The following is a 26,628-nucleotide window of genomic DNA, read 5'->3' on the forward strand; positions in this document are numbered from 1 at the left end:
GGGGAAACCAGAGCACCCGGAGGAAACCCACAGGAACGCATGGAGAACATGCAAACTCCACACTGAACCGCCAAGTGATCCAGCTGAGGCTCGAACCAGCGACCTTCTTGCTGAGAGGCGACAGCACTACCTACTGCACCACTGCGTCGCCCAGTTTGCAATAACATTCAAATTTAAGTGTATTACCATTTTGTTCTTAAAGATGTGGTTTTAACTAAATAAATTATTTTATTTTAAATTGTCTTGTCTGTCAAATATAAATCGCTGTACTATTAACGTTTTTGTCCGCATGAACTGAAAGCTGCGACCGTTTTTATTTTTGTATTGTGACGCAGTTCCTATAAACGGAATATTAAATGGGCGTGGCTTGCTTTTTCTACTGTGAGCTGATTGGTTGTAATAAAGTAGGCGCTTCATTAGAAACATGCCGAAAAGGGTTTGGGGAGAGTTATTACAACCTAACAGACTCCTCCTGCTCACCATTTCTGTCAGTTGTCAAAAGTGACAGCTGAAGAGGCGTGGTTAAGTGTGTTAGCCACGCCCAACACCTCAGACCTGATCTGAGAACAAACTGGAAGCGCTTTCAATTTTAGATTACAAGGGCACTTTCTTCTATCACAAGCACAGATAAGCTGTTCACAAAACTACTGTGAGCTAACAATATCAATGTGGTTAGTTTTGATCTCATGTGGACTTTGAAGGAAGCGCGCTCTCGTGACGTTCGTTCATTCATTTATTGAATGTGAAGATGATGGGGATCCACGCGCGCACATGCACACGCCTCCACCTCTGTGTTTATCCTCCTCTCCCACCCGTCTCCTCCTCCTCCTCCTCCTCCATCAGCATGTGTGCGGGGATGGATGCCGCACAGGCCCGTCTGGAAGGACAATAAAAACGCACAAAGGCGAGGGTGAGTTGCTCTGCGTTTTCCCGCATTAAATGCCGCATTAGAATAAGCGCGTTACAGCGCTGCGTTACATGAGCGCGCTTTGTGCTCCTCATACCTGGGAACATGATTTGTGGTGGTTGTTGTTGCAGAAATAGGCTATAGTTATATCTTGCATTAAATGTACAGTGCGTGTTTTGCGGGTGTAAATGGGTAAACGCATCCACGCACAATGCGACTCAATGTCAATGGAGAATTCAGGAGAACGGGAATTCAATGGAAGTCAATAGAATATTTCTCTATTAGCTGTGGGTTGTTTTCAAGGTGTCAGTCTGCAGCAATGTTAGCTATTCTGATATTAGCCTGTTCCAGGGATTACATAACTGGCGTTACATTATGTATATTGCAGAAAAATGTAAATAAATACACGGTTAAATGGCTGCCTTATATTATTGAAGGGTTATGGTTGTACACTGTGTCTTGTTTATAAAGGCCAATTCCTAAGAAACGTGCACTAATACTATAGTCATTCATGGTAAACACTGTAGTGTTCTTGAAGTGTACTAGTGTGGATTCTTTAGTTGCTATGGCAACCCACCAGTTATAGTATTATAAACAAATGACCCAATACTGTAGTTTTCTACAACTAGGGTATATTATACTACAATACATCACAGTTTACTGTAGTAGAAGCTAAAGTAATACTTTATTTATCCCAAAGATCATTTCAATAGCATCCACATAAAACACATGAATCAAAACACATGTACACTACAAATACTGAAAGAAAAATTAGGAAAAAAAAAAAATACTGCTTAGAGAGAGAGAGAGAAATATATAAAATATTGCTTATTCAAGTCATTACTGTCATAAATATGCAAATTTTCAGATGCAACAATAAAACAGAGTCTAATGATTCCAAAATAAATAAATGAATAGAATGTAAATAAATATATAAACGTATAAATACAAAATAATCAGGAGAATTCAGTCACTTTCAGTTCAATATGAGTTTGCCTTTGTAATTAATTGTAAATACTAAATAGTGTTTTGAACCATACTATAGTAAAGTAATTGAAGTAATCTGTTGTGAGGATTCTGTAGTTGCTAGGGTAACAACAACTTTAGTAATTAATCTGTTGGGGGGATTCTACAGTTGCTATGGCAACACGACAACTATAGTAAATAATCTGTTGTGGTGATTCTACAGTTGCTATGGTAACAGGACAACTATAGTAATCTGTTGTGGTGATTGTACAGTTGCTATGGTAACACAACAACTATAGTAATTAATCTGTTATGGCGATTCTACAGTTGCTATGGTAACAGGACAACTATAGCAATCTGTTGTGGTGATTCTACAGTTGCTATGGCAACACAACAGCTATAGTAATAAATCTGTTGTTGAGGTGATTCTACAGTTGCTACGGTAACAGGACAACTATAGCAATCTGTTGTGGTGATTCTACAGTTGCTATGGCAACACAACAGCTATAGTAATAAATCTGTTGTGGTGATTCTACAGTTGCTATGGTGGTAACAGAACAACTATAGTAATTAATCAGTTGTGGTGATTCTGCAGTTGCTATGGTAACAGGACAGCTATAGTAATATAAACAAATGACCCAAAACTCAAGTTTTCTACTCTGAACTGTCTTATCACTTGTAGAGATGTTTACTTTAGATAAGTTTAATACTTTATTTGTCCCCAAAAAATTCAGGCATCCAATAGAAACAAAAACATAACATGTACGCTCCAAATAAAGGGGGAAAATTCCAGTAAATTCTTACACTACCTGACAAAAGTCTTGTACCCTATCCAGGTTTTAGTAAAGATTATAGAATACACAAGATATGTCACTCAAATACTTTTGAATGGGCAAAAGTGTAACAGTCAATATGGCAAATGAAGCCTCACCTTTTAGTACAGGAGCCAATCAGCAATCGCAATATGGCGAATGAAGCCTCACCTTTTAGTACAGAAACCAATCAGATATTGCTATAGAATGACAAATCTCCGGGGGAGGGGCTCAGACCAGACAACTGGCAAGCAGTTTTGGAGAATTTGATGTTTTCCCATTCAAACAGAATGCCCAGGCATACTGCCCAAGAGGCGTTTCGAAGATGGCCACTGAGTGAAATGACTTTCCTTGAAGAGACTTTTGTTTTAGTAACAACAAATAATAAGTTGACTTCTAATTGATCATTTGGTGTCAGAAGTGGCTCATATGCAAGGTAAAGGCCTCTAGATGACGCTGATTTGAGCACAATAAAATCTGATCATGCCTTGATTATTAATGATTTGATTAGGACAGTAAGATCTGACTCTGCTCAGACTAAAGTCTCATCACTGAACAGAAATAATGTCCAGTATAGAATATCAAGTCCTGCTGCAGTGGAGACAGAATGAATATTGTGTCTGACTCCATCATGAGCTTGGAGGACTGCATCCATACATCTCTGACATGACTCAAATCACTGATTAATAAAGTCATCTGGAATGAAGAAGAAAGCGTTCAGCAGGACTCCCAGAGCTCATCAAGACTCTTTGTGTTCATCTTCAATGCCTCCTCCTTTATCTTACCTCAGACATGCTCAATAATGTTCATACCTGGTGACTGGGCTGGCCAATCCTGGAGCAGCTTGAGCTTCTTTGCTTTCAGGAGCTTTGATGTGGAGGCTAAATTATGAGGAGCGCTATCCTGCTGGAGAATTGTCCCTCTCCTGTGGTTTGTAATGTAATGGGCAGCACAAATGTCTTGATACCTCAGGCTGTTGATGTTGATCATCCACTCTGCAGATCTCTCGCACGCCCCCATACTGAATGTAACCCCAAACCATGATTTCTCCTTCACCAACTTGACTGATTTCTGTGAGAATCTTGGCTCCATGCTGGTTCCAGTGGGTCCTCTGCAGTATTGGTGATGATTGGGATGCAGATCAACAGATGATTATTAAAATCCACCTTCTGATACTTTTCCAAATGATCAACTAGAAGTCAAGTTATTATTTGTTGCTTCTACAACTGACATCCACGACAAGACTTTTGTCAGGTAATATATATATATATATATATATATATATATATATATATATATATATATATATATATATATATATATATATATATATAAAATACATAAAAATACATAATACATAAACAAAAAACAATTTGAAGAATCATTAGACTCCACAATAAATGAATAAAATTTGTAATTCAAAATATAAAGGCTGATTTACTCACCTTCAGTCCTGAAAAACTGGCAGATGTTACTATAGTATTGTTTAATGCGTATTACTTATATATATATATATATATATATATATATATATATATATATATATATATATATATATATATATATATGTGTGTGTGTGTGTGTGTGTGTGTGTGTGTGTGTGTGTGTGTGTGTGTATGTGTATATATATATATATATATATATATATATATATATATATATATATATATATATATAAATCTATCATGTTGTCATTCTCAAATCCCGCAGACTTCGTGATGTCCTCACTGAAGAGAGTGTTCAAGTGTGTGTGTGTTTCCTCTCAGCCACTCAATGAAATGCAGTCAGTGAAGTCTCCCCCAACTCTCTGAATGGAGCCACCATAAAACCAGGTGTGGTTTCCTTCACAACACCCAGATTACTGCACAAGAATGACATGACATTATCACATTCAATACACACCTACTGCGCTATATTTACATTCAGAGACACTTGAACTCTGTTTTTTATGTTACATATAAATAACTTTACACAACTTATTACACTTAATCATGTTTTTTAGCTTAATGTTTTATGTTAAAGGGGACCTATTATGTGGAAATCACGTTTATAAGGGGTTTAAACACAGTTGTGTTGCAGAAGTGTGTGAATATAAGCAGCTTCTAACGGTAAACATGTATTAATTGTGTTGTTTATAATCAGACTTGATAAGAACAGTCTGCAGAAATAATTTGATTGACATTCCCTCTTTGTACGTGTCATCAGAGGGGGAAAGCCCCGCCCACTAGTAACCATCTCTCCCTCATTAGCATAAGACATCAGTCTTGTTTTTGAACCTGCCACTATGCTGACACACAGGCATTTGTAGCTCCGCCCTCTTCTATAAAGAGCACAATCTCATTTGCATTTAAAGCGACAGTCACCAAAGCCTAAACGGGTCAGTTTCAGAGAGATTAGTTGTGTGGTATTTTGAGCTGGATCTTCACATAGACACTCTAATAATTATTATATTGAGTTAAACAGGTACCACCTTTACATTTTAGGTTATACAAATTTTAACCTGAAGTCAGTTTAATCGATGCTATAGTTGACGTCACTTGTAAAGCCGATTTGATTTAACGTAAAATGTTTTTAATGTGTATATGAAAGCAAAGGCATGTTGCATTGTGTGTAAAATAATATCCAATGATGCACGCTTGTGTTTTATATTTAAAGAATAGTCTCAGATGTTTCTCAAATGTCTTTTATTTTCAGTTGAAATGGAGGATGAAGATGGTACGTGTTTACTGGATGTTTTGTGGTAAGTGTCATCTACTAATAAAGCATTCACACTGAAGATTTTTCCTAATGTTTCACTCACAAGTTAACATCTAAATGTTTTTTTTTTATTTTAAACAGTGACCCTCAAGCCCTAAATGATTTTCTTCATGGGACAAATGAGGTATGAAAGGATCATAACACACTATATGGACATCATCTTTACAGTTTGTCATATTAGTGATGACCTGTTGCAGTCATTTCTCCAAAATGTGCCTCAGCTGTGGTTAATTTGAGGTCATATATTAGATTGGGCCACCCAACACAGGCTCATTCTGAAAACGTAGCCCTGTATACATTTCTGGAGATTGTGAATTATGTAGCCATGAGCACGTATGGCTGCATTTCGTCTTTAAGGGGTGGTATGACACTGTTGCTTTTAGCGCTTACCAGCTGAACACTTGCCTCCATATGGACGGCTTTCACGCTGTTAGCAGTTTGTCCAGCTAGCTCGCCATTTACGTTGGTGGACTTGAGACAGAGAGGAGTTGATCATGACGACAGGAGTGAAGAATGGTTCCAGAAATCAGGTAAAACACAAACAGAATCCAAGAAATAAAATAAACAAGTAAATAACAGGGTGAGAAAGTGGTGAAATCTGACAATGTGGTGAAAATCAGGCGAGGGCTTTTCTTTTTCCGGATTGCTTTTGAAAACGGTCGGTTGGGTTTAGGGAAGGGGGAAGGCAGGTCAGTCAGTGCTTTGGAAAACACTATCAGTTGGGTTTAGGGAAAGAGGAGTGTGGGTTAGTCGATGTGTCAGTCATTCAGTTAGTCAGTAGGCTAGTCGACAGCGGCCTCTGGTGGATTTACACGAGAACAGCAGACGCTAATGGCACGCGAGAGAAAAATTTGAGATCTGTAAAAGTGTACACAGCGGCCTCTGGTGAATTTTGAAAACAAAAACTGCAAAAAAAAAAAAAAAAAAAAAAACATACCTCCTGGGACGTATTTGCCACTCTCCAGAAATATATATTGAGGTACATTTTCAGAATGAGCTTGGGTTGAAAGCCAGACATAAAGGTACATTTTTCAAAATTAAGTTGGGGTTAGATTGAACTAATAAGCTTTTAATGGACGTAAGTTAAAAAAAAGTTCAAAAATGTATAATATTTATAATAGCCGGCAGCTAGCTCTCTGCAACTCTCACATGGTCGCCCACTGAAGCCAAGCAGAGCTGCACCCGCTCAGTACCTGGATAGGAGACCACATGGTTGCTGCTGTAAGTGGTGTTAGTGAGACCAGCAGGGTAATCTGTGTGGGTCCTAATGCCCCCAGTATATTGGGGACACTGTACTGCTCAGTGAGTGTCGTCTTTCAGATGAAAAGTTAAACCGACCACTCTCTGTGGTCTCTGTAAAAATCCCAGGATGTCCTTGGAATAAGAGTAGGGTTAACCCTGGCATCCTGGCCAAATTTGCCCACTGTTTTCTGTCTATCATGGCCTCCTAACTATCCCCATATCATAATTGGCTTCATCACTCGGTGGTGTGTGCGGTTTGGTGCAGTATGGCTGTCGTCATGTCATCCAGTTGGATGCTGCACACTAAAGCCTGAATTATAGTTCTGCGTCAAGTGACCGGCGTAACCCACAGCGCATGCAACGGGCGTAGCTGTGCATTTATACTTCAGCGCGCTGTCTCTGTTGGTCTGCATTAACACTTCCGAAACGCTAGTTGGCAGTAAGGTGTTAATGCTCATCTGTGTCGAGTTTCTTCGCTGGTGTTTTGCTTTTCCTGAACACTTTCTGGATGTACAAGTGGCTCAAACTCGTTTATTTTGAGGCAGCAACCGGCGGACGTGCAACAACTTTAACTATGAGGTAAACACAAAACAAAACTCTCCATCCGGAGCTCCTTCACAGGACTCCACACTTGTAAACAATCGCTTCATCAGGCTCGCACCATTCACGCGGCTCTCGGTCCCGCCCAGAATCGTCAGTGCTACCAAGCCGACCAATCACAGAGCTTGTGCTACGCGTCGTTACATTTTTTGAGAGGTGCACGTCAACGACGCCGACGGTCACGGCGAAGGGCTATGCGTTAGCGGTGTAGCATACGCCGGCGTTTGACGCAGAAGTATAAATCAGCCTTAATGGTGGATAAGGAGATCCCCCCCCTCCCCCCCAAAAAATGTGTAAAGCTCGTTGAGTGTCCAGAAAAACGCTATATAAATGTAAGAAATTAATATAAAACCATCTTTAAAGTTGTACAAATAAAGCAACCAATCACATTACTAATCAAAAAGGTTGTTTTAGTTTTGATTTATTTTCACGATAAATTATCGTTACTTAATATTCTACAGATTTTTGGCATTTAATAACATTTTTTGATTCATACAATGTATTTTTGGCTTTTCCCACAAATATACCCATGCAATTTGACTGGTTTTGGGGTCGAGGGAACTTGGATAAGGACTTTGTCTGGAAAAACTCTTGTTTTTGTGTGTAAATACAAGATCCATAACAGAGGTTTCTGGAGGGCCACTGTCCTGCAGATTTAAGACTATTTTATAAAACATGAACTCGTCCCCCACAACTCTTCAATGCACAGCTGTGTTCAAGATATGTTGAGGTTTTCTTTGGAGCAACAGAAATAAATGCAAAGTTATTTCAATTTCAAAGTCTACATTCGACATTCAAATTTCCATGGACATTAATCAATTAATATGGTAAGTTAGCGTGTGCATATAAAAAGAGTAAGTTGGGATGTGTTTTAAATTAACTTTGTATTTCATTTCTGAAACATGCACTGTATTATAGAAGAGAATATGAATATGTGAATGTGCAAGTATCCATTATGGCACCTATGGTACAAACACAAACCAGAATTTAAAAATAATTACAAAAGACTCTTATAAATAAAAACTGTACCTAACCCCAACCCATATCAAGCAAAAAGGTATAATGAGAAATTAAACCAGGTATAAATGAATAATAAAATATATATATAACACCACATGATTAAGACACTCCCCTCTAAAGACAACCTTAATTAAATACATCAGCTAATCAAGGTCTTCAGACTCACTAGTAACTTCCAGGCAAGTGTGTTGGAGCTGAACTCTGCAGGACATGTGCCCTCCGGGAGCAAGATTGGACACCCCTGATCTATAACATTCCCCCATGCAATTACCAATCCCTGCTCCCTTCTGTTCAAACAGCTGTCAAGTGGAGACTTACTCATTAATCCATCCTCTGGAGAACCATCGCTCTTCACAGACACTCCGGTGAGTCTAGACCTTTCTCCCAGTGGAAGCAGAAGAAGCATATAGATTTAACTCAGCTGGGACCTCCCAGAGCTCAGTAGTGCATGTCTGTCTGTCTCACAGAAGCAGCTTTTCATTATCAGAAGTATGACCTGTAAATTTGTACGCCTAATATTAGGAGTGTTTTCATCCACCTATTTGTAATGCGCATTTTGGAATATCACATTAAAAAATGACAAATCATGTGATGATAAAATGGGCATGATGGGACGACATTAATGAACAAACTAGCAGAGCGATCATATTGTAAAAAATCTGAAATGTTGTCTTTCTAAATTGCCTCAGCCATCAGTCCTTCATCACAGTGGTTCAGTTTTATTATTATTATATTATTATATTACTTGAGAGTCTGCTCTTTAAAAGAGCAACTCATACCTCCAAAAGCCACTGTGCATTCATTACGTTAAGTCTTTTAAAGAGGAACTACTTTTATTATATAAGAAAACGGCCGAGCGAGGCAGTGGCGCAGTAGCTAGTGCTGTCGCGCCACAGCAAGAAGGTCGCTGGGTCGAACCTCGGCTCAGTTGGCGTTTCTGTGTAGAGTTTGCATGTTCTCCCTGCCTTTGCGTGGGTTTCCTCTGGGTGCTCCGGTTTCCCCCACAGTCCAAACACATGCGGTATTGGGTAGGCTTAATTGTCCGTAGTGTATGAGTGTGTGTGTGTGAATGTGTGTGTGGATGTTTCCCGGAGATGGGTTGCGGCTGGAAGGGTATTCGCTGCGTAAAAACTTGCTGGATAAGTTGGTGGTTCATTCCGCTGTGGCGACCCCAGATTAATAAAGTGATTAAGCCGACAAGAAAATTAATGAATGATAAGAAAATGGCCCGCTGGGCTTTTCCTACTGCAGCCAACTCCATTTTTATTTGATATTTGGCTCAAGTTTATCAGGAAGTTACAGTTTTGTTCTGTTTGACCCATTGGAAACGCTGCTTCATTCGCAAATGTTTTGTGTTCCATTTCAGTTTTGTGCAAAAGTCCAAAGCAGGGATGGGCATACTCGGTCCTGGAGGGCCAGTGTCCCTGCAGAGTTTTGCTCCAACACTAATCAAACACACCTGAACATGCTAATCAGTGTCTTCAAGATCACAGGTGTGTTTCATTAGGGTTAACGCCAAACTTGTCGGACACCGGCCCTCCATGACCGAGTTTGCCCATTCCTGGTGTAAAGGCTGAATTATGCTTCTGCGCCGAGTGATCGATGTGAGCCACGGTGCATTTCAAGAGTTCACATGGTGGCATGCTGTCCAGAGAGAGAGCCCTGAGCTCATTAGATCCTTGAGCCCGGGGCTCCCTCTCGTTTGCAAGGCGAGAGGGGAGTTTGAGCTTAGGTAGATCTGGAGAACTCCCCCTGCTGTAGTAGCTAATGAACAGACAGTGATCGCTCTTAAGAGATAACTAGAACCTAAAGTTCATTGATAAACTTTGATGTTGGCTTGAGAAAGTCAAGCGTTTATGGCATTGTTAGGTGGTTGCTAAGCAGTTGCTAAATGGCAATGCTCGTGTACATGTTTGATCAAATGCTAATACTTAGTAGGCATTTCTAGCATATGTTATTGCATTTAGATAATCATTCATAGCATGTAGCTAATCGTTATTAGCACTTGGCTTCCATTATCATTGTTACCATGCATAGTACACAGGAAGTCCCATTTGCTAGCATGAGTCAAACAAGCCAATGCCCAGGTCCCTACGATGTTCTGATGTAGAGATATTGCTATTTTTAAATGGTTGCTAGGTTATACTGTTTTATTGCTATGGGGACATTTGACAGGTTAGTGATGATACATCAAAGCTTCTTTGCAATATGAGTGATCTTAATCAACCCCGATGTTTCTATGACAGTCTTTATGAGTGTCAAAAACTGGACTTGAACATTATGTATTCCTGGTGTTGGGTTGCGGCTGGAAGGGCATTCGCTGTGTAAAACAAATGCTGGATAAGTTGGCGGTTCATTCCGTTGTGGCGACCCCTGATTAAAAAAGGGACTAAGGGAATGAACATTATGTAAAAATGGCTTGCCGTATTTTTTTGAAAATACAATGCTTGAATAAGTGTGATGGTGATACATGCAAAAATGGCTTGCCATATCAGTAAAGAATATGGAGTTTAAGTCCAAAATGGCTTGCCATATTTTGAGAAAAATTATGCTTAAAAATTATTTATTGGAAAACTATAAGTCTGATAAACCTTAAATATATAGCAACAAAATCTACCGCATCTTAATACAGCTTTTGGCCAAATTTGGGGCTTGTATAATTTTTTTATATGCCCAGGTTTTAAAAATTTAATATTTAACATTTTTTATTTACAAAATGATAAGTCTTACAGGCATGAGGAGATATAGCAACAATCTTGAATGCAGAAGGCACATTTTGACCACATTTGGGCCTTGTGGCATGAACGGCCTAGGAGGAGATATGTTTGTTTTCAAGGACAGAGTAGTTAACAGTATGTTGGCTTTCTCAAGCCAACATAACTACTTGCTAGGAGCATGTCTAAGGTGCTGATTTGGATTAGTCCATTAACTAAAGTTGCATGTTTTTGGATGGTGGGAGGAAACCGGGGAACTCGGGGGAACCCCACGTGAGCACGGGGAGAATGTGTAAACTCCGCACAGACTCCACAGTCGGCTGGCTTGGTAAAGACTAAAACAAGTGACGTTCTTGCTGTGAGGCAACAGTGCTAACCACTGGGCCACCATGCCATCCATCTAGGAAAGGAGGAGGAGTAGGGGTGCAAGGGGGGGGATTTTTCAAAACGAAGATGGCTGTCATTTGGAACTTGGGGGTATTTATAGTGGCTTAAGAATCGTCTGATTGAATAATGAATCATAAATTGAATTGAAATTGGGCCGGCTGCAAGCAGTCGTAAGCACGTGATCCTCTCGGAAATAGTTTATAAATAAACTTCACGCATTGCATGTAGTCGTGCATTTATACTTCAGCTGTTGCTCTGCAATAACACTTCTGAAGCGCTAGCTGGCTGTAGGTTTTTATGTTTTTTGTGTCGCGTTCCTTCACAGGGGTTATAACTGTAATACTATCTTCATGTACAAGTAGTCCAAACTCGCTCAATTGTAGATGTGAACTGACGGACGTGCAACAACTTTAAGCATAAGCTAAACACAAAAGAAACATGTCCATATGGAGCTCCTCCACAGGACTCACTCCAATGGGCTCGTTCCTCTCCAGCTCTTAGCCCCACCCTCACTCGTCAATAATACCAAGCTGACCAATCAGAGCTTGAGATACGCATGGTTTTTGAGAGGTGTATGTCAGCGTCACTGTCTGACATGGTGAAGGCTGTGCCAAGCCATCCATGTGCACTTGAAGCCCCAAGTTGCATCTTTGGATGGAAGCACAGCTAGTGTGGCAGTCTATTAACATGTTGTTGTGACCTTTTGTTCCGCAGAGCCCTGGATCTCTGTTAGCAGATGATGCTAGTTCTCAGGACACTCCTGGATCTGGCTGTGTGGATCTCTCCTTTTTGGAGGAAGCTCTGCTGGCATCACCGGCATCCTCACTGGGACGAGGCGATCCAGAGGAGTTGCAGGAACACCCCAATGTCCAAACCGTGGAGCAGCAGAAAGAGATCTGTGACATTCTCCAGCAGAGTCTCCAAGAGGCAGACATCACCGAAGACACTTTGGCATTAGAGGCAGGTCTTGCTGAGACAGCAGAAACTCTTGCTCTCTCTGATGCAACGTCGTATCTCTCCAAACCATTGAGCATCCCTGGTTTAATCTCATTACCAAAGGACACCCAAACCGCAGTGGAGCCTCCACAGCCATCGTTATTAGCTGTTGGCCCAGGCTGCCCTTCACTCAAACCTACAGGAGCCCAGCTCATGAGTCTGCTTCCTGGGAATGTCTTCCCCACACCTCCACTCGAGGCACCCTTTTCTATTAATTCAGCACAAAGCACCAGCATGATTATCCAAAAGTCCCTGCCGAGTCTCATAGGTCGCCAGATGCTGACCTCCACTGTTAGAACAGTTGCTCCATCGGGGGTCATGTTACAAAAAATGCCTCAACCCATTCAGCCTAAGTTACCGGTCAACATCCAGCCGAGGCTTGTACAGATCAGTCCCAGGCCAACAGGACAGAAACCTTTGCCAGGCATTGCCTTCATCTCAGCCAACACATCACAGAGTGTCTTGTTCTCCCCTTCTGTTGGTCCCAAGCAAGCACAGTCCGCAGGGAGTGTCAGCAAACCTGTCAGCTTCAATCTAGTGGGTCAGGGAGGCCCCATTGTTCTTCAGCCCCAGGATCCTTTTCAGGGTCAGAGACATTTTTTTCTGCCAAGCCAAGCACCTGCAGCTTTGACCCAGTCTACCAGCATTCCAAGGTGTCTTTTTAGTGCACCAAGCAATCAGATGTCTAATAAACCCAATGTTGAGTCTTCTCAAATTGTGACTGTTCAGCCGAGGCAAATTAACTTCGGTCCTATTTTTACATCCCCAACTGGACAGCTTACTCTAAAGCAAGGGGCCCTTTTGTCGGGGTCCTTACCAATTCAGTCTAGACCTCCTACAGTCTTCCAGATGCCAGCACAGATAGCAGGAACCTATGCATCACAAGTGCAGGGGCAGCATGATGCAATAGTTCACAGCGCTGTAGGAAACCAGATCACACTGATTAACCATGCCAATATGCTCATTTCTGATATGACCACCGTACCAATAGTGAACGGTCAGTCAGTGATGCAAAGTCTGCCTACGGTGCCTCCAGACCAAAGAGCTTTGTCAGAGGGACCTGAGAGGAAGATGAGCCTAATCTCCAATCCAGCGCTTCTCTTGCCTGAGAAGACCATAGATGATGAAGGGAAAGTCAAAGAAACACTTCAAGTAAGTCCTAACTATAGCAGTGATTCTTAACTCTGGTACTCGCACTCCTCTGCACTGCATATATTTGAACATGTCTCGCTTATTTACCACACCTAATTGAGATAACTAGTTCCTTAGAAAAGCTCCACGCATGAACCGTGTTCCAATTGACAGGTCTCCTACATGGTGTGGCCCTATGGCACTGTCACCTCACAGGTGGTCGCTGGTTCGAGTCCTGGCTGGGACAATAGGCATTGGAATAGAGTTTGCACATTCTTCCCATGTTTGTTTGGGTTTCCTCCAGTTTCCCCCATAGTTCAAACACATACAAGAGGTGAATTGGGTAAAACTAACCGTAGTGTATGAGTGTGTGTGTGAATTAGAGAGTGCATTGGTGTTTCCCAGTGCTGGGTTGTGGCTATCTGCTGCATAAAATATATGCCAGAGTGATTGGCGGTTTATTCTGCTGTGGCAACCCATGATAAATCAGGGACTAAGCTGAAGGGTAGTGAGTGAGTGAGGTCCCCTTCACAGTGTGCATTGCTCCCTACTCCCTTCTCCATCATTGCTCTCTACCCGAGCACAAGAAATCTTCTCTTTGTACCTTTCATTCAAGGGTTTGCACATCAGCACTAACTGTAGAATCTTCTTACAAGAGAAGCAAGAAGTCTGACATAATATACCTCCATAAATAAATACAATTAAAAATATAGCTGCAAGCAGCAATTAATGGGCCAAGCACTTTTGGCCAAAAGGTGGCGCTGCTCCAGAAGTTTTTGAGTACTTTCAGGGCATGGGGTTGAAGATGCATACCATGTTTTGTAATATGTGAATGTGTTAGTAAAATATAGCATTTTTGGCCAAAAATCGAAATGGTCGACGCCCAAAAATGGCTGACCTGTGAAAATCAGACATCATTCGACTCGACATGCTCTGCCGGATGTAATGAGACCAGTTTTATGAGTTTCTGACGAAAGGTTGAGACGTTATAAACCAAAAAAAGCAAGTTTTTTGTATCTCCGGACAACTAAGGGGGCAGTGCGCTGAAACTCCGCATATAACCTCAGACCCTAGTTGTCATAAAACATACCAAGTTTGGTGTGAATCGGTGAATGCGTTATGGAGATTTCGCCTCAAGTCCATTTTCGCAAGTTCTACGTTAAATTTGATCGCAAGTTAAACAAAAACGGTTGGTCTAATCAACTTGTATTCCATAACTTTTGATTGGCATGGTCTGTAGATCATGTGATTCAATTTTGGTGAAAATCGGAGAAACTGCCTAGGATGAGTTCGATCAAATAGGTTTTTCAAAAATTTTAAAATAGCGTGAAAAAATTTATGAAGGAAAATGACGTCATATGGTGCGTTTGAATCAGACTGAGCTAAGGAATTGGAAGAAAAAAGAGTTTTGATTGTAGCCCATTCGGTTCAAAAGTTATCATAATAAACATACGTGAACTTTTGGACAAGTGGTGGCGCTAGAGAGTTTGATGTTGAGACTTCATGTTTGGTCTGATTAATGTTAAGACTGTCCTCTATCATTGTGCCAAGATGCATACCATGTTTTGTAATGATATGTGAATATCTTGGTAAAATATAGCATTTTTGGCCAAAAATCGAAATGGCTGATCTGTAAAAATCAGAAATCATTCGACTCGGCATGCTCTGCCGGATGTAATGAGACCAGTTTTATGAGATTCAGACGAAAGGTTAAGACGTTATAAGCCAAAAAGCAAGTTTTTTGTATCTCCGGACCACTAGGGGGCAGTGCGCCAAAACTCCGCATATAACCTCAGACCCTAGTTGTCATAACACACACCAAGTTTGGTGTGAATCGGTGAATGCTCCCTTCAAACGGAAATCAAGGCAGAATATCCCGTGGAGTCCATTTTGTAGAATTAGAGCTAATATGACTTGGCTTGACGCTCTACACTGAGTGCTTAAACAGTCATATGGACGTGGGAGCATTTGAAAGCCAGGACTATCAGTTGATCAGTCATCACATGTGGCTATCAAATGCTTGCTTTGTCCTTGTATCAGCATTTACTCTTGCTCGGTGAAGCGATGTTTAGATCCAGTTTGTGTCATATTTGTTGAGCATGAAAATCAGTGATGTTTAAGAAGCTCACAGATGTTAGCAGAAAATGCAGAGGGAGCAGTTGGGGATTCGGTACTAAAGATATTCAACTCAGCTGTAGTATTGAGGGTGAAAAGTACTTTTACCTTGCCGCATCTACAATCCCTGCCAGTACCGGGACTCAAACCTGCTACCTTTGGATTATGCCGCGTTCACACCAGATGTGGAATTCGCGGATAAATTGCGATATTCGCGCATAAATAGCCGTGTGAACATTTGAGGTTACTCGTTTCATTCGCGCGTCAAACCCCGCTTCATTCACACGTCAAATTCACTTCAGAACAGACGCGGATTTGTGTGTCGTGCAGGGCTTCTGTCTGCCTGGTGACTCTAGCTTTGTAGCTAAATGGCTAACATAGATTTTATGAAGAAAATAACAGTTTATGTGCTTTATGAAGACTGAAAAACAGCGTCGATACATTTTGGGCCGTGTCTGTGTCCACTAGATTATTTCAGAGGTACATCCAGATCTGTGAGCTCATAAACTCCTCTAGAAACTAAACCTGGCTGACGGAGGCTTTCAGCCGTGCTACTGACTGAGCCCAGCCCAGTTTGATGAACTTTTTGCTGGTGTCGGCTGGAGGATTTCCCCCGAAACACCAACAACAGACTATTCATCACAATCATGCCCCCACAGGAGCAAGCTCCTGATTGGTTAACGCGGGGCTGAATGTCCGCTAAAGTTCAGATTTTCGAACTGGAGCGATTCTCGCGAAACGCGCAAAACACTCAATTCGCACCATGCCATTCGCACCACACCATTTGCGCAATTCACGTCATTCATGCCGCGCCATTTGAGTGTATCGCGCAGCAGTATGTCTATTCGAGGCCTTTCATTGATTTAACATGTAAATCACTCGTGCTAGATGCGCGTTCCGTGTCTGGTGTGAACGCAGCATTAGAAGTCCAACTCTCTATTCATTAGACCACAGCTGCCTTTTAAAAATTTCAGTACCGATTTGTACCCAAGACAGTACTTTTGACATGCCTAGCCCTGTTAATGTTAGGAATGATCTTTAGGCTTTCAAACAAAATCTTTCGAAATCATATTTGTTATAACAGTTTTGAAAGCATTGGTTTTTACTTTTCAATGCATCATGTACTGAACGTAATAAACGTGTTTTAATTCATTTTAGGAGAGCAGATTGATTCCTCCAGCTTCAGCGGAATCACCGAGTGTAAAGATTCACCCTCAGCCCTCTCCAGTATCACTACATTCATCACCAGATGCTAGTTGTACCCCCGAGCCAGATTTGTCATTATCCCCACAACTGATCAGACAACCAGGAGCGCAACACTTTCCCGAAGGAGAGCAGAACCCTTTGCATCAAATTCAGGCTTTAATACATCTTCCCCAACAGGTAAATAAAACTGTCCTGTCATATTTTCTCAAATCTATTTAGCTCTTGCATTTGACCCCGTTTGTCTTTGTTTACAGTACACACTTAATTCGTCAGACACCGAAAGGTCCTTAGCTACAAATGTACTCGTGCAAATGGACAATAACATCTCTACTGCCTCAAGTGAAGTGGAGGATTCGCTCACAGCTTTGACTGCATCTGAGACTTTCCCTTCATTGTGTGAAAGCGAAGAGAGCTCTATGACATTATACCATCATTCAGAGCACAGTGATATTCTGCAATCTCCCATTGACCAGTGCTCTGTAGGGACCGTCGGCACATCCTTTGAGCTGACCTCAGCACCAGATGTGCAGGAGTCATCCATGTCAGTTGCTCTTGGTTCTGATGCCAGATTTCAGGAAGGGCCGGCCTCTAGTCAGAGCCCTTCTTCTTCCACTGAGAAGTTTAGATGTCTGCCGCATCTGGGCCAAACTCATGTGCTAACCGAGCATGGAAGAACCACAGAGCCAACAACCCAGGAGAACATGCTGAAATACATGCAATATGAAAACGGTAAGTCATTCAAAACTCGGCTCTTGAGGTATTCTTTCCTAAAGAGTTCTGCTTTAACCATAATGAAACATACCTGAACAAGCTAATCAATGTCTTCAGAATGGCTATAAATTTACAGGTAGCTGAATTTGATTCATGCTGAACTCTGCAGGAAAGTGGATCTTGAGGGTCAGAGCTGAGAACCTATGTCTTAAAGTGCTCCTTTTATGAATTACGAAAAATCAAAGTTTTGGATTTGGGAGTCTCCAAAAGCTTGAGTTGCTCAATTATAATTTTTTCCAAATGCCTCCTTTGAGTTGTGCTAATTGGCTGTGATTGGTCTAATGCAGGGGTCACCAAACTTGTTCCTGGAGAGCCGGTGTCCTGGAGATTTTAGCTCCAACCCTAATCAAACACACCTGAACTAGCTAATCAAGGTCTTACTCGGTGTACTTGAAACACCCAGGCAGGTGTGTTGAGGCAAGTTGGAGCTAAACCCTGCAGGGACACCGGCCCTACAGGACTGAGATTGGTGACCCCAGGTCTAATGCCTGTTTTGTGGTTCTGATGAACCAGTCTGTTGTGATTGGTCCAATGATGAGCTGGTCTTTTCTGATTGGCCTACTGCAGGGATGTCAAACTCAATTCCTGGAGGGCCGCAGCCCTGCAGAGTTTAGTTCCAACCCTAATCAAACACACCTGATCAAACTAATTGAGTCCTTCAGGCTTGTTTGAAACCTACAGGCAAGTATGTTGGAGCTGGGTTGGAACTAAACTGTGCAGGGCTGCCACCCTCCAGGAATTGAGTTTGACACCCCTGGCCGACTGCATGCAGATTATGTTGGAAATGGATTGGCCATCACCACTGCTAGATTACAGCTCATCAGGTGTTTAAGATTGTTTACAGTGTATCCACAGACTTCATGGCTTCAATTTGACCTTATCAAATATTTATTTGAGAGGAAGCATCCTTCGGTAAAATAAACAAAAATGCTGATGAAACTTAATTCAGTTTGATAACCAGCCTGCTAATCCGACATTATATGCATGCGGGTTGCAGTTTTGTAGTAACAGCCAATTTTAGGGGCTATAATGCTGTGGTAATGTTGTGAAAATTAACTTCACCAATTGATTCCTTTGTGTTTGCACTACATGTACATATATAGTTTTTAAAGCAACAATTTTCTGTCAGGGCAAAGTAGTGGCGCAGTAGATAGTGCTGTCGCCTCACAGCAAGAAGGTCGCTGGTTTGAGCCTCGGCTCAGTTGGCGTTTCTGTGTGGAGTTTGCATGTTCTCCCTGCCTTCGCGTGGGTTTCCTCCGGGTGCTCCAGGTTCCCCTACAGTGCAAAGACATGTGGTACAGGTGAATTGGGTAGGCTAAATTGTCCGTAGTGTATGAGTATGCGTGTGAATGTGTGTTTGAATGTTTCCCAGAGATGGGTTGCGGCTGGAAGGGCATCCGCTGGGTAAAACTTGCTGGATAAGTTGGCGGTTCATTCTGCTGTGGCGACCCCGGATTAATAAAGGGACTAAGCAGACAAGAAAATGAAATGAATTAATTTTCTGTCATAATTTTGTTGTAATTTTGTCTTTAAAATGCGTCTCTCTCCTGATTAGAGCTCACGGTCCCTCATGGTAAGAACAACAGGAGCATGATTTCTTCAGACCAGCTAGAAGAGATGGTACACCTTGAGCCCAGACTGGAACCCCTGGACAAAAAGACCTATTCAGAGCTTCAGAAGGAGTTTCAGGTGCAAATATTATATTCTTTAATTATAATACTCCATGTTGAGCACTGCTAAATAGGACAGCAAGACTATTAACTAACATTAATCCTTTTCATTTTTCTAAATGTCTTACTAAAACGTCTATATTTTAGTAAAGCCGATCCAAGATCAGGTAAACCCAGTGAACCTTGTTAAGTGATTCACCCCTGGGGAGTAATCTAAGTGGACCTGCATAATTCATGTGGGTTTTATAATTTTACCCAAATTTATGCATGTAGAATTAATGAATTTACAAATTATTACACTTTTTTTTTGGCATTTTTGCCTTTATTAAGCAGATAGGACAGTTGTTTTAGACAGGAAGCGAAGTAGGAGACAGAGAAAGGGGGTAGGAACGGGAAAAGTCCACAAGTCGTGATTCGAACACGGGATGCCCTGAAGTGCTACTGCACCATGTCACGCATTAATCACTAGGCTATTGCACTGACAAGAATTTACAAATGTTTTGACGTAACAAAGCCTCATTTACTGAAATCACTTTGCCAATTTTATCATGATTTTAAAAAATGGTTTATAAAGGATTTGCCGCTTCATAAAGCTGTCATAAAAGCAGTCATACTTATTTCTGACTCAGTGGAAACTTACTGGCCAATGTGGTTAAATCTCAAGTAACATCTCAAGCATCCCTGATTTTAACCCTGATCAGGCTGTTATTCGATTAATTATTGGTGAATAACATACCTTAGAATGTTGGTATCGACCAATCAGAATTATTATCTCTTCCATCCCAGACAACATCCACATACAAGGACCTCAAAGAGGAGAAATTGACATTAGCAGAGAAGCAACAAAGGTAAGTGAAATAAGCGTCTTTATTTGCATAACTTTCAATATTTGACCTGGTCTTGCTTTAAAATTTCAATTTAGATTTGTCATATTTTGATTTCACAACATGCAGCAAGAGCCGGATAAAAGGACATCTTTTCATTTACTGTATAATGTCTTCAGTCTAATTCTGCTGAGGAATATTATGCGACAATCAACTCAGAATCATGAATCGGTGAATTCTTGATCAATAACGATGCTCGTTAACATAATTACTTTGTGTTCTTGGCAGGGTTAAACAGCAGATGCTTTTGGACCACACTGCTGTTCTCAACCCAAACACTTCAGCTCCGTTTGTCTCAGTGGAGGATGCTGTCAGACATCTGTTGCCTTACCATTCTTGTGCTAGAGCCCTTCCCAGCCAGGCGGACTTCATCTCAGGTTCGACTCCAATCAGAAAGTTAGAACTTGACTAGATTTTGCAACATGGTCGCAAATCCTGATGAGGTTATGTGTGATTCTTTGTGCAGTGGACAAGCAGTTTGAGTGTTTCTCGGTTGTTCTGTTGAAACGAATCAAAGACATGCTGAACAAGTACAGACAACTTCTTCTGGCTGAATCTCAGGTATTTTACTAACTTAATATTAAGGCTGCCACCCAGAGACGCCCGAGTGGCAGGGAGTTACACTGAGTAGGTTGGGTGACCTCTGGGTTGAAAGGATTTATGCCACATATAGGTTGGGTTTAGGTCTGTGGTAGGTGAAGATAAGGGGTCACCAACCCTGTCCTGGAGATCTACCTTTCTGCAGATTTCAGTTCCAACCCATATCAAACTCACCTACCTGTAATAATCAAGTGCGGTTCAGGTCCTAATTTAATGGTTCTGATGGGTTTGATCAAGGTTGCAACTGAAATCCGCAGGAAGGTAGATCTCCAAGAACAAGGTTTTGCACCCCTGGTGTAGACATGAATAAAACACAACAGGTTACTATGAGGTTGGGTTTAGTGTTGGGGTAGGTGTAGATGTTAATAAAACACAATAGGTTGAACTCCATGGCTGCGTCCGAAACCACCTACTACTCAGTAGGTACTGCATTTGAATTTAAACACACTACTCAGCCGTTAGAGAAGTACGTTCTATACAGTATGAATGTGAAAAGTATGAATGGAATTCGGACGAACTACATTCGCCATTTTGTCAGTCACGTGACCTACCTGTGTCAGTTGCGTCGCTTCACTTCCATTCATAAATTCTCTCGCGGGGCATTATGGGATAGCTTAGGATGTGCACTCCAGAATCTCGCCGGTAGTAAGTCATTTGGGTACTTCTCGCATACTGATTTTCGAATTCTATGAATTCGGACATACTACTTGGCTCGCATACTGATTTTAGCGTACTGCATAGTATGGAAGTATACGGTTTCGGACGCAGCCCATGTCTTGTACAAGAAATTAAATAAATCAATGAGAACTCCAGGAGGTTTGTAGAGTCCACTTGCAGCTCACATCCAACCAACTTGGAGCTGACCTGTAATTTGGAGTTTAGTTCCAACCCTAATTGAACACACACCTGGTCATACTAAATGAGTCCTTAAAGCTTGTTTGAAACAAGTAAAGCTGCGGTCACACTGCACTTTTCTCCCCATAGACTTCCATTTATACGTATGCGAATGCGTCAGACTGGAAACGCAAGCTCGTGCGACAAGTTTCGCAGTCCACTGGGGTGCAAGTTCAAGCTTGGTGAACTCAAACCTGCGAAATCGCATCACGTGACTGTGTAAGACCAATCAAAGATCAAAACATGACCTCTCAGGACAGAAGTTTATTATATGGACCAATTGCTTCCCTTTTAACATCTAATCCACTTGTTTAATCCCGCCCCTTTTCGCAGCGCCGTACGACAGAATTACGTATGCTCAAACTCTAGTGTGACCACAGCATTAGTGTGTTGAAGCAGGCTTGCAACTAAACTCTGCAGGGCTGCGGGTTGACACCCCTGATTTATACCTGTCTCCCACTCAACACCATTATCTAGTGCAGTGGTTCCAATCCTCGGGCCACCCCACCCATGCACATTTTGTATGTCGTCCTTATTCTATAAACCTGGTTTAAATAATCATCTCATTAATAACAGAGATATCCATGAACTGATTTTTGTGTCAAATAAGAGAGACATACAAAATGTGTAGGGTGGGGGATCCCAAGGACTGGAATTGGGAACTACTGATCCAGTGGACTGTAAAGACGTTAACTCAACTATTCAAACTAGTATTATAAAAAAAATAAACAATGGAATAAAATACAATAAAACAATAAAATAACACACATTATAAAAGATAAGCGAATCTAAATAAGTGGGTTTACAGTTGAGCTTTAAACTGGAATAATACATTTAAGTCCCGCAAGTTAGCTAGAAGAGAGAATTCTCAGAAATACTTCACATTGGTTTTAATGTGAGCCTAACTTAGAATCGAAGGCTAATAGTCAGATCATTGCTGATATTCTGAACAACATTTCTTTGCAATACGAGCATTGGCAGATGGCAGATGTTGTTGTTCTTTCAGCAGGACAGCCCGTCAGCAGAGATGGTGATGCTGGAGCGCTTGTTCCTCCAATCCGAGAGACTCTCACTGGTGGAGGACAAACGCAGAGCCAGAAGAGAGCCAGGTGACTATACTTATGGTTTTGCCTCAAAAGCTTCTCCTCATTGAAAAGTTGATGCAGTTTTATAATAAAGCATTGTTCTTAAAATCAGTCCTTCCTACCTTAAACGCTGAACAAACTGATTTTTAAGTAACTCAAAGATCGTGACTTGGCTCAAGCCTTTTTGATTTAGGTTTGTTATAGGGCTGTACTATAGTGGGAAATCCAGGGGTGTCCAAACTCGGTCCTGGATGGCCGGTGTCCTGCAGATTGTACCTCCAACTTGCATCAACACACCTGCTAGGACATTTCTAGCAAGCCTCGTAAGAGCTTGATTAGCTAGCCCAGGTGTGTCTGATTGGGACTAAACTATGCGGAACACCAGGTCTCTGAGACTGAGTTTGGGAAACCTTGCCCTAATCCCGTTAAAGCGGTCACTCCCAAGGGTAACCCCTTCGAAGAGATTAGGGCAGGGGTGTTACAGTCAGTTTCTAGAGGGCCGCAGCTCTACAGTTTAGTTCCAAGCCTGCTTCAACACACTTACCTTTAGGTTTTAAACAAGCCTGAAGGACACAATTAGTTTGATCAGTTGTGTTTAATTAGGGTTGGAACTAAATCGTGCAGAACTACAGCCCCACAGGAACTGAAATTGACACCCATGCCTCAATCCCTTCAAAGGGTTTACCCTTGAAAGTGACAGCTTTGAAGGGAGTAGAGCAGGGATAGGCAAACTTGATCCCAGTGTCCCTGCAGAGTTTTGCTCCAACACAAATCAAACACACCTGAACAAGCGAATCAGTGTCTTCAAGATCACTAGAAATCTATAGGCAGGTGTGTTTGATTAGGGTTGGAGCTAAACTCTGCAGGAAACATGGGCTGCGTCCGAAACCGCATACTTCCATACTATGCAGTGCGCTAAAATAAGTATGCGAGCCGAGTAGTATGTCCGAATTTATAGAATTTGAAAATCAGTATGCGAGAAGTACCCGGATGATGAGATTCTGAAGTGCGCATCCCATGTAGAGGTCTACATTTCCGAAATTTCGAAAATTCCCAATAAAGCATGGGAGCGGTCGGTAACGGGTTTAATTTGGGACGGGAGCGGGCCGTCTAGCAATATCACTCCCGACTCCCGAGCGAGTACGCGTATGTATGTGTGTAAATGAAATAGCGGTGTGTGTGTGTGTGTGTGTGTGTGTGTGCGCGCGCGCATGCGAATGAGAGAGAGAGAGCGCTTTGCCTGTGTGTGTGCTTGGTGCTTATGTGTGTGTGTGTTTATACAGACAGCTTGTTATAGGCTGTCTGGACGCTGTATAGCTGGTTGGTTTTCGGTTTTGTTCTCCCCCCGCTCTTTAGCGGGATCGGGCACGGTGGGTAGAAAACGGGGCGGGTCGGGCAGCAGAACGACAAATGCTGAATGTAAGCGGGAGCAGTCTGGTTCGGGCTAAAACCTGGCGGGTGCAGGCGGGAGTGGGATTTAAAATTTAGTCCCGCGCAGATCTCTAATCCCATGCATGTTGCGCTATCCCATGACGCCCTGCGAGAGAATTCATGAATGGGAGAAATGATGCAACTGAAGCAGGTTGATCACGTGACCATGTCAAAATGGCGGATGTAGTACTTCCAAATTCCATTCAAACTGTATAGAATGTACTTTTCTAATGGCCGAGTAGTATGTTTAAATTCAAATGCAGTACCTACTGTGTAGTAGCCGGTTTCGGACGCAGCCTGGGCCTCCAAGACCAAGTTTGCCTATGTCTGGATTAGGGCATTGAGATGAGCCCTTCAGACTGTAATGCAGTGTGCGACACCAAACAACTTTCTTAGGCAAAGGACCATGGGGACCTGATTGTCCATCCGGTATACCCTTTGAAATCCTTTGTTCCAAAGGGCCCCCCAATGTGTTTGGTTTGGATCAACACATCAATATTGTGGTCATGATTGCTTTCTCTCTTTAGTGCCCTTCAGAGGGTGATGTAACCTGTTTGGAATGCATAGTAAAACACTATGAATGTTTAAAAACTGTCTCAACTTCTGCCAGTGTATATTTTGAGCTCTAGGGTTACTTTTGAACCATTGCAATAGTGATTCTTTTTAGATACATTGCGCAGCCCTAGATATACTCTATTCCAAGGACTGATTTGAGCAACTTGAAAAGTGTATTAAAGTTTGACAAATCACAGATTGCATGTACTTTGCCCAGGTGAGAAGTGAGCAAGTTTTGTCATCTTTGTTGATTCAGCAGAGTCTATCCTGATGTCCCAGACTAAGAGTTCGACTCCGGTATCATCCATCAAGGCTGGCCTTTCTGGTTGTCCCTCATCTCCACGGTCATGGACCTTGCAGTCTGATAGACCTCCAGGCCTGAAGACATATCGCTCCAGCAGCAAAGGAGCGCTCCGACTCACTATCAAACAAGAGTCAGGATCCTCTGCAAGCGAAGCCACAAATACAGTCTGCGGATTTAAGCGAAACTACAGCAAGCAGGTAACTGAGGGGAAAGACCAAGTCATCAAGCCTGCTTTGTTAAATTTTGACGAGAGCAAAAGTGAATTCAATAAGCTGAAATTGAACCTTAACAAGGAAACGGAAAGTACAGATAGCGATCTGCAGAATCTTACCGATTCTGTGACAAATCCAGACTACGTAGCTCAGAGGAGGGAAGGCTTATTTCCAGAGCAGTGTTCTCCAGTGCTGAAGAGAACCAGGCCGATGGCTTCAACAGCAGAGTCTCTTTTAGATGACGGGGAACTGAGCGAAGACCTGCAAAGTGCCATAGACAGCATCCTGGAGCTGCAGAGACTGCAGGGATCTGGAGCAGGGCAAAAAACCAAGAACCATCAGCTTCATGCACTGGAGCAGGCAGTCGGCAGCATGCTAGGTGGACAACTTTGAGATGACAAAAAGTGCTAGTTGAAAGGAAACGCCTCAGGACTTACCTTTTTTTGTGCAGTACATGTGGCTTATGTATCCTGCAGTCCACATCCAGCAGAGACCAATTTAATCCATTCATTTTCCAGAGGAAAAAAAAGTGCTATTTATTATTATTTATTGTGCAAAACAGAGTGTATAGAATCAGCCAGGGCTTTTGAATCCTTGGGATTTTTTGTGAATACAGTTTATAAGTCTATGGGTTTAATATAACTTCAAAAACACAAGTGCAGTTTGGCTGTATGTATATGCCGTTTTAATGTGAATGTGTCAATGATAAGACAACTACTCTTTCGATAGGGACTTAAAGGAGAGTTCATCCAAAACTGAAAATTCTAACATCATTTACTCTCCCTGGTTTCAATCCTTTCTTCTGTTAAACACAAAAGACGATGTTTGGACGAAAGTTGGATACTTATAACCACCTACTCCAAGGGTGGGCAAACTCGGCCCTGGATAGCCAGTGTCCTGCAGACTTTAGCTCCAACACTAATCAAACACACCTGAACATGCTAATCAGTGTCTTCAAGATCAATAGAAATCTATAAGCAGGTGTGTTTGAGTAGAGCTGGAGCTAAACTGTGCAGGACACCGGCCCTCCATGACCGAGTTTGCCCACCCCTGACCTACTCCCATAGTATTTGTTTTTCTAACTACGCAAGTCAACGGTTACAGGTATTCAGCTTTCTTCAAAACATCTTCTAAATAAAGACACTTATAGTTTTGGAACTACTTGAGGGTGAGTAAAAAGCGAGTAGATTTTCCTTGTTGGGTGATCGATCACTTCAAGTCCGTTTGACGTTGTTTGGTTGTTTTGATCGCTTTTTACCAAACTCTGGGGCTCCCAAGGAACCAAAACCAGAGTACACTTGAATACAGTGGCTTGGGGTGCAGTTCACATGGCCTCACAGCCTTAAAATGTGACTATAAAAATTGCCTT

General features: G+C 41.9%; 1 protein-coding gene across 4 annotated transcripts; it reads left to right on the forward strand.

The window, feature by feature from the left end:
• The first annotated feature begins 825 nt into the window (after positions 1-825).
• Positions 826-25,911, forward strand: si:ch211-168d23.3. 4 transcript variants are annotated; one of them, XM_021467505.3, is made up of 14 exons: positions 826-910; positions 4,396-4,517; positions 5,380-5,425; positions 5,524-5,566; positions 8,604-8,669; positions 12,120-13,553; positions 16,806-17,030; positions 17,108-17,582; positions 19,180-19,313; positions 20,081-20,142; positions 20,407-20,555; positions 20,645-20,739; positions 22,679-22,781; positions 25,000-25,911. In XM_021467505.3, the coding sequence occupies exons 3-14, from the start codon at positions 5,385-5,387 to the stop codon at positions 25,650-25,652; spliced, it is 3,480 nt and encodes a 1,159-aa protein (XP_021323180.2). In that variant the 5' UTR covers positions 826-910; positions 4,396-4,517; positions 5,380-5,384; the 3' UTR covers positions 25,653-25,911. The 4 variants fall into 4 exon arrangements, with proteins under 4 accessions (XP_021323180.2, XP_021323181.2, XP_021323182.2 ...); XM_021467506.3 differs by having other exon boundaries at positions 25,003-25,911; XM_021467507.3 differs by having other exon boundaries at positions 22,682-22,781.
• The last annotated feature ends 717 nt before the right edge of the window (positions 25,912-26,628 follow it).

Source organism: Danio rerio, chromosome 17, assembly GCF_049306965.1.
Source record: "Danio rerio strain Tuebingen ecotype United States chromosome 17, GRCz12tu, whole genome shotgun sequence".
Classification (NCBI taxonomy): Eukaryota; Metazoa; Chordata; class Actinopteri; order Cypriniformes; family Danionidae; genus Danio; species Danio rerio.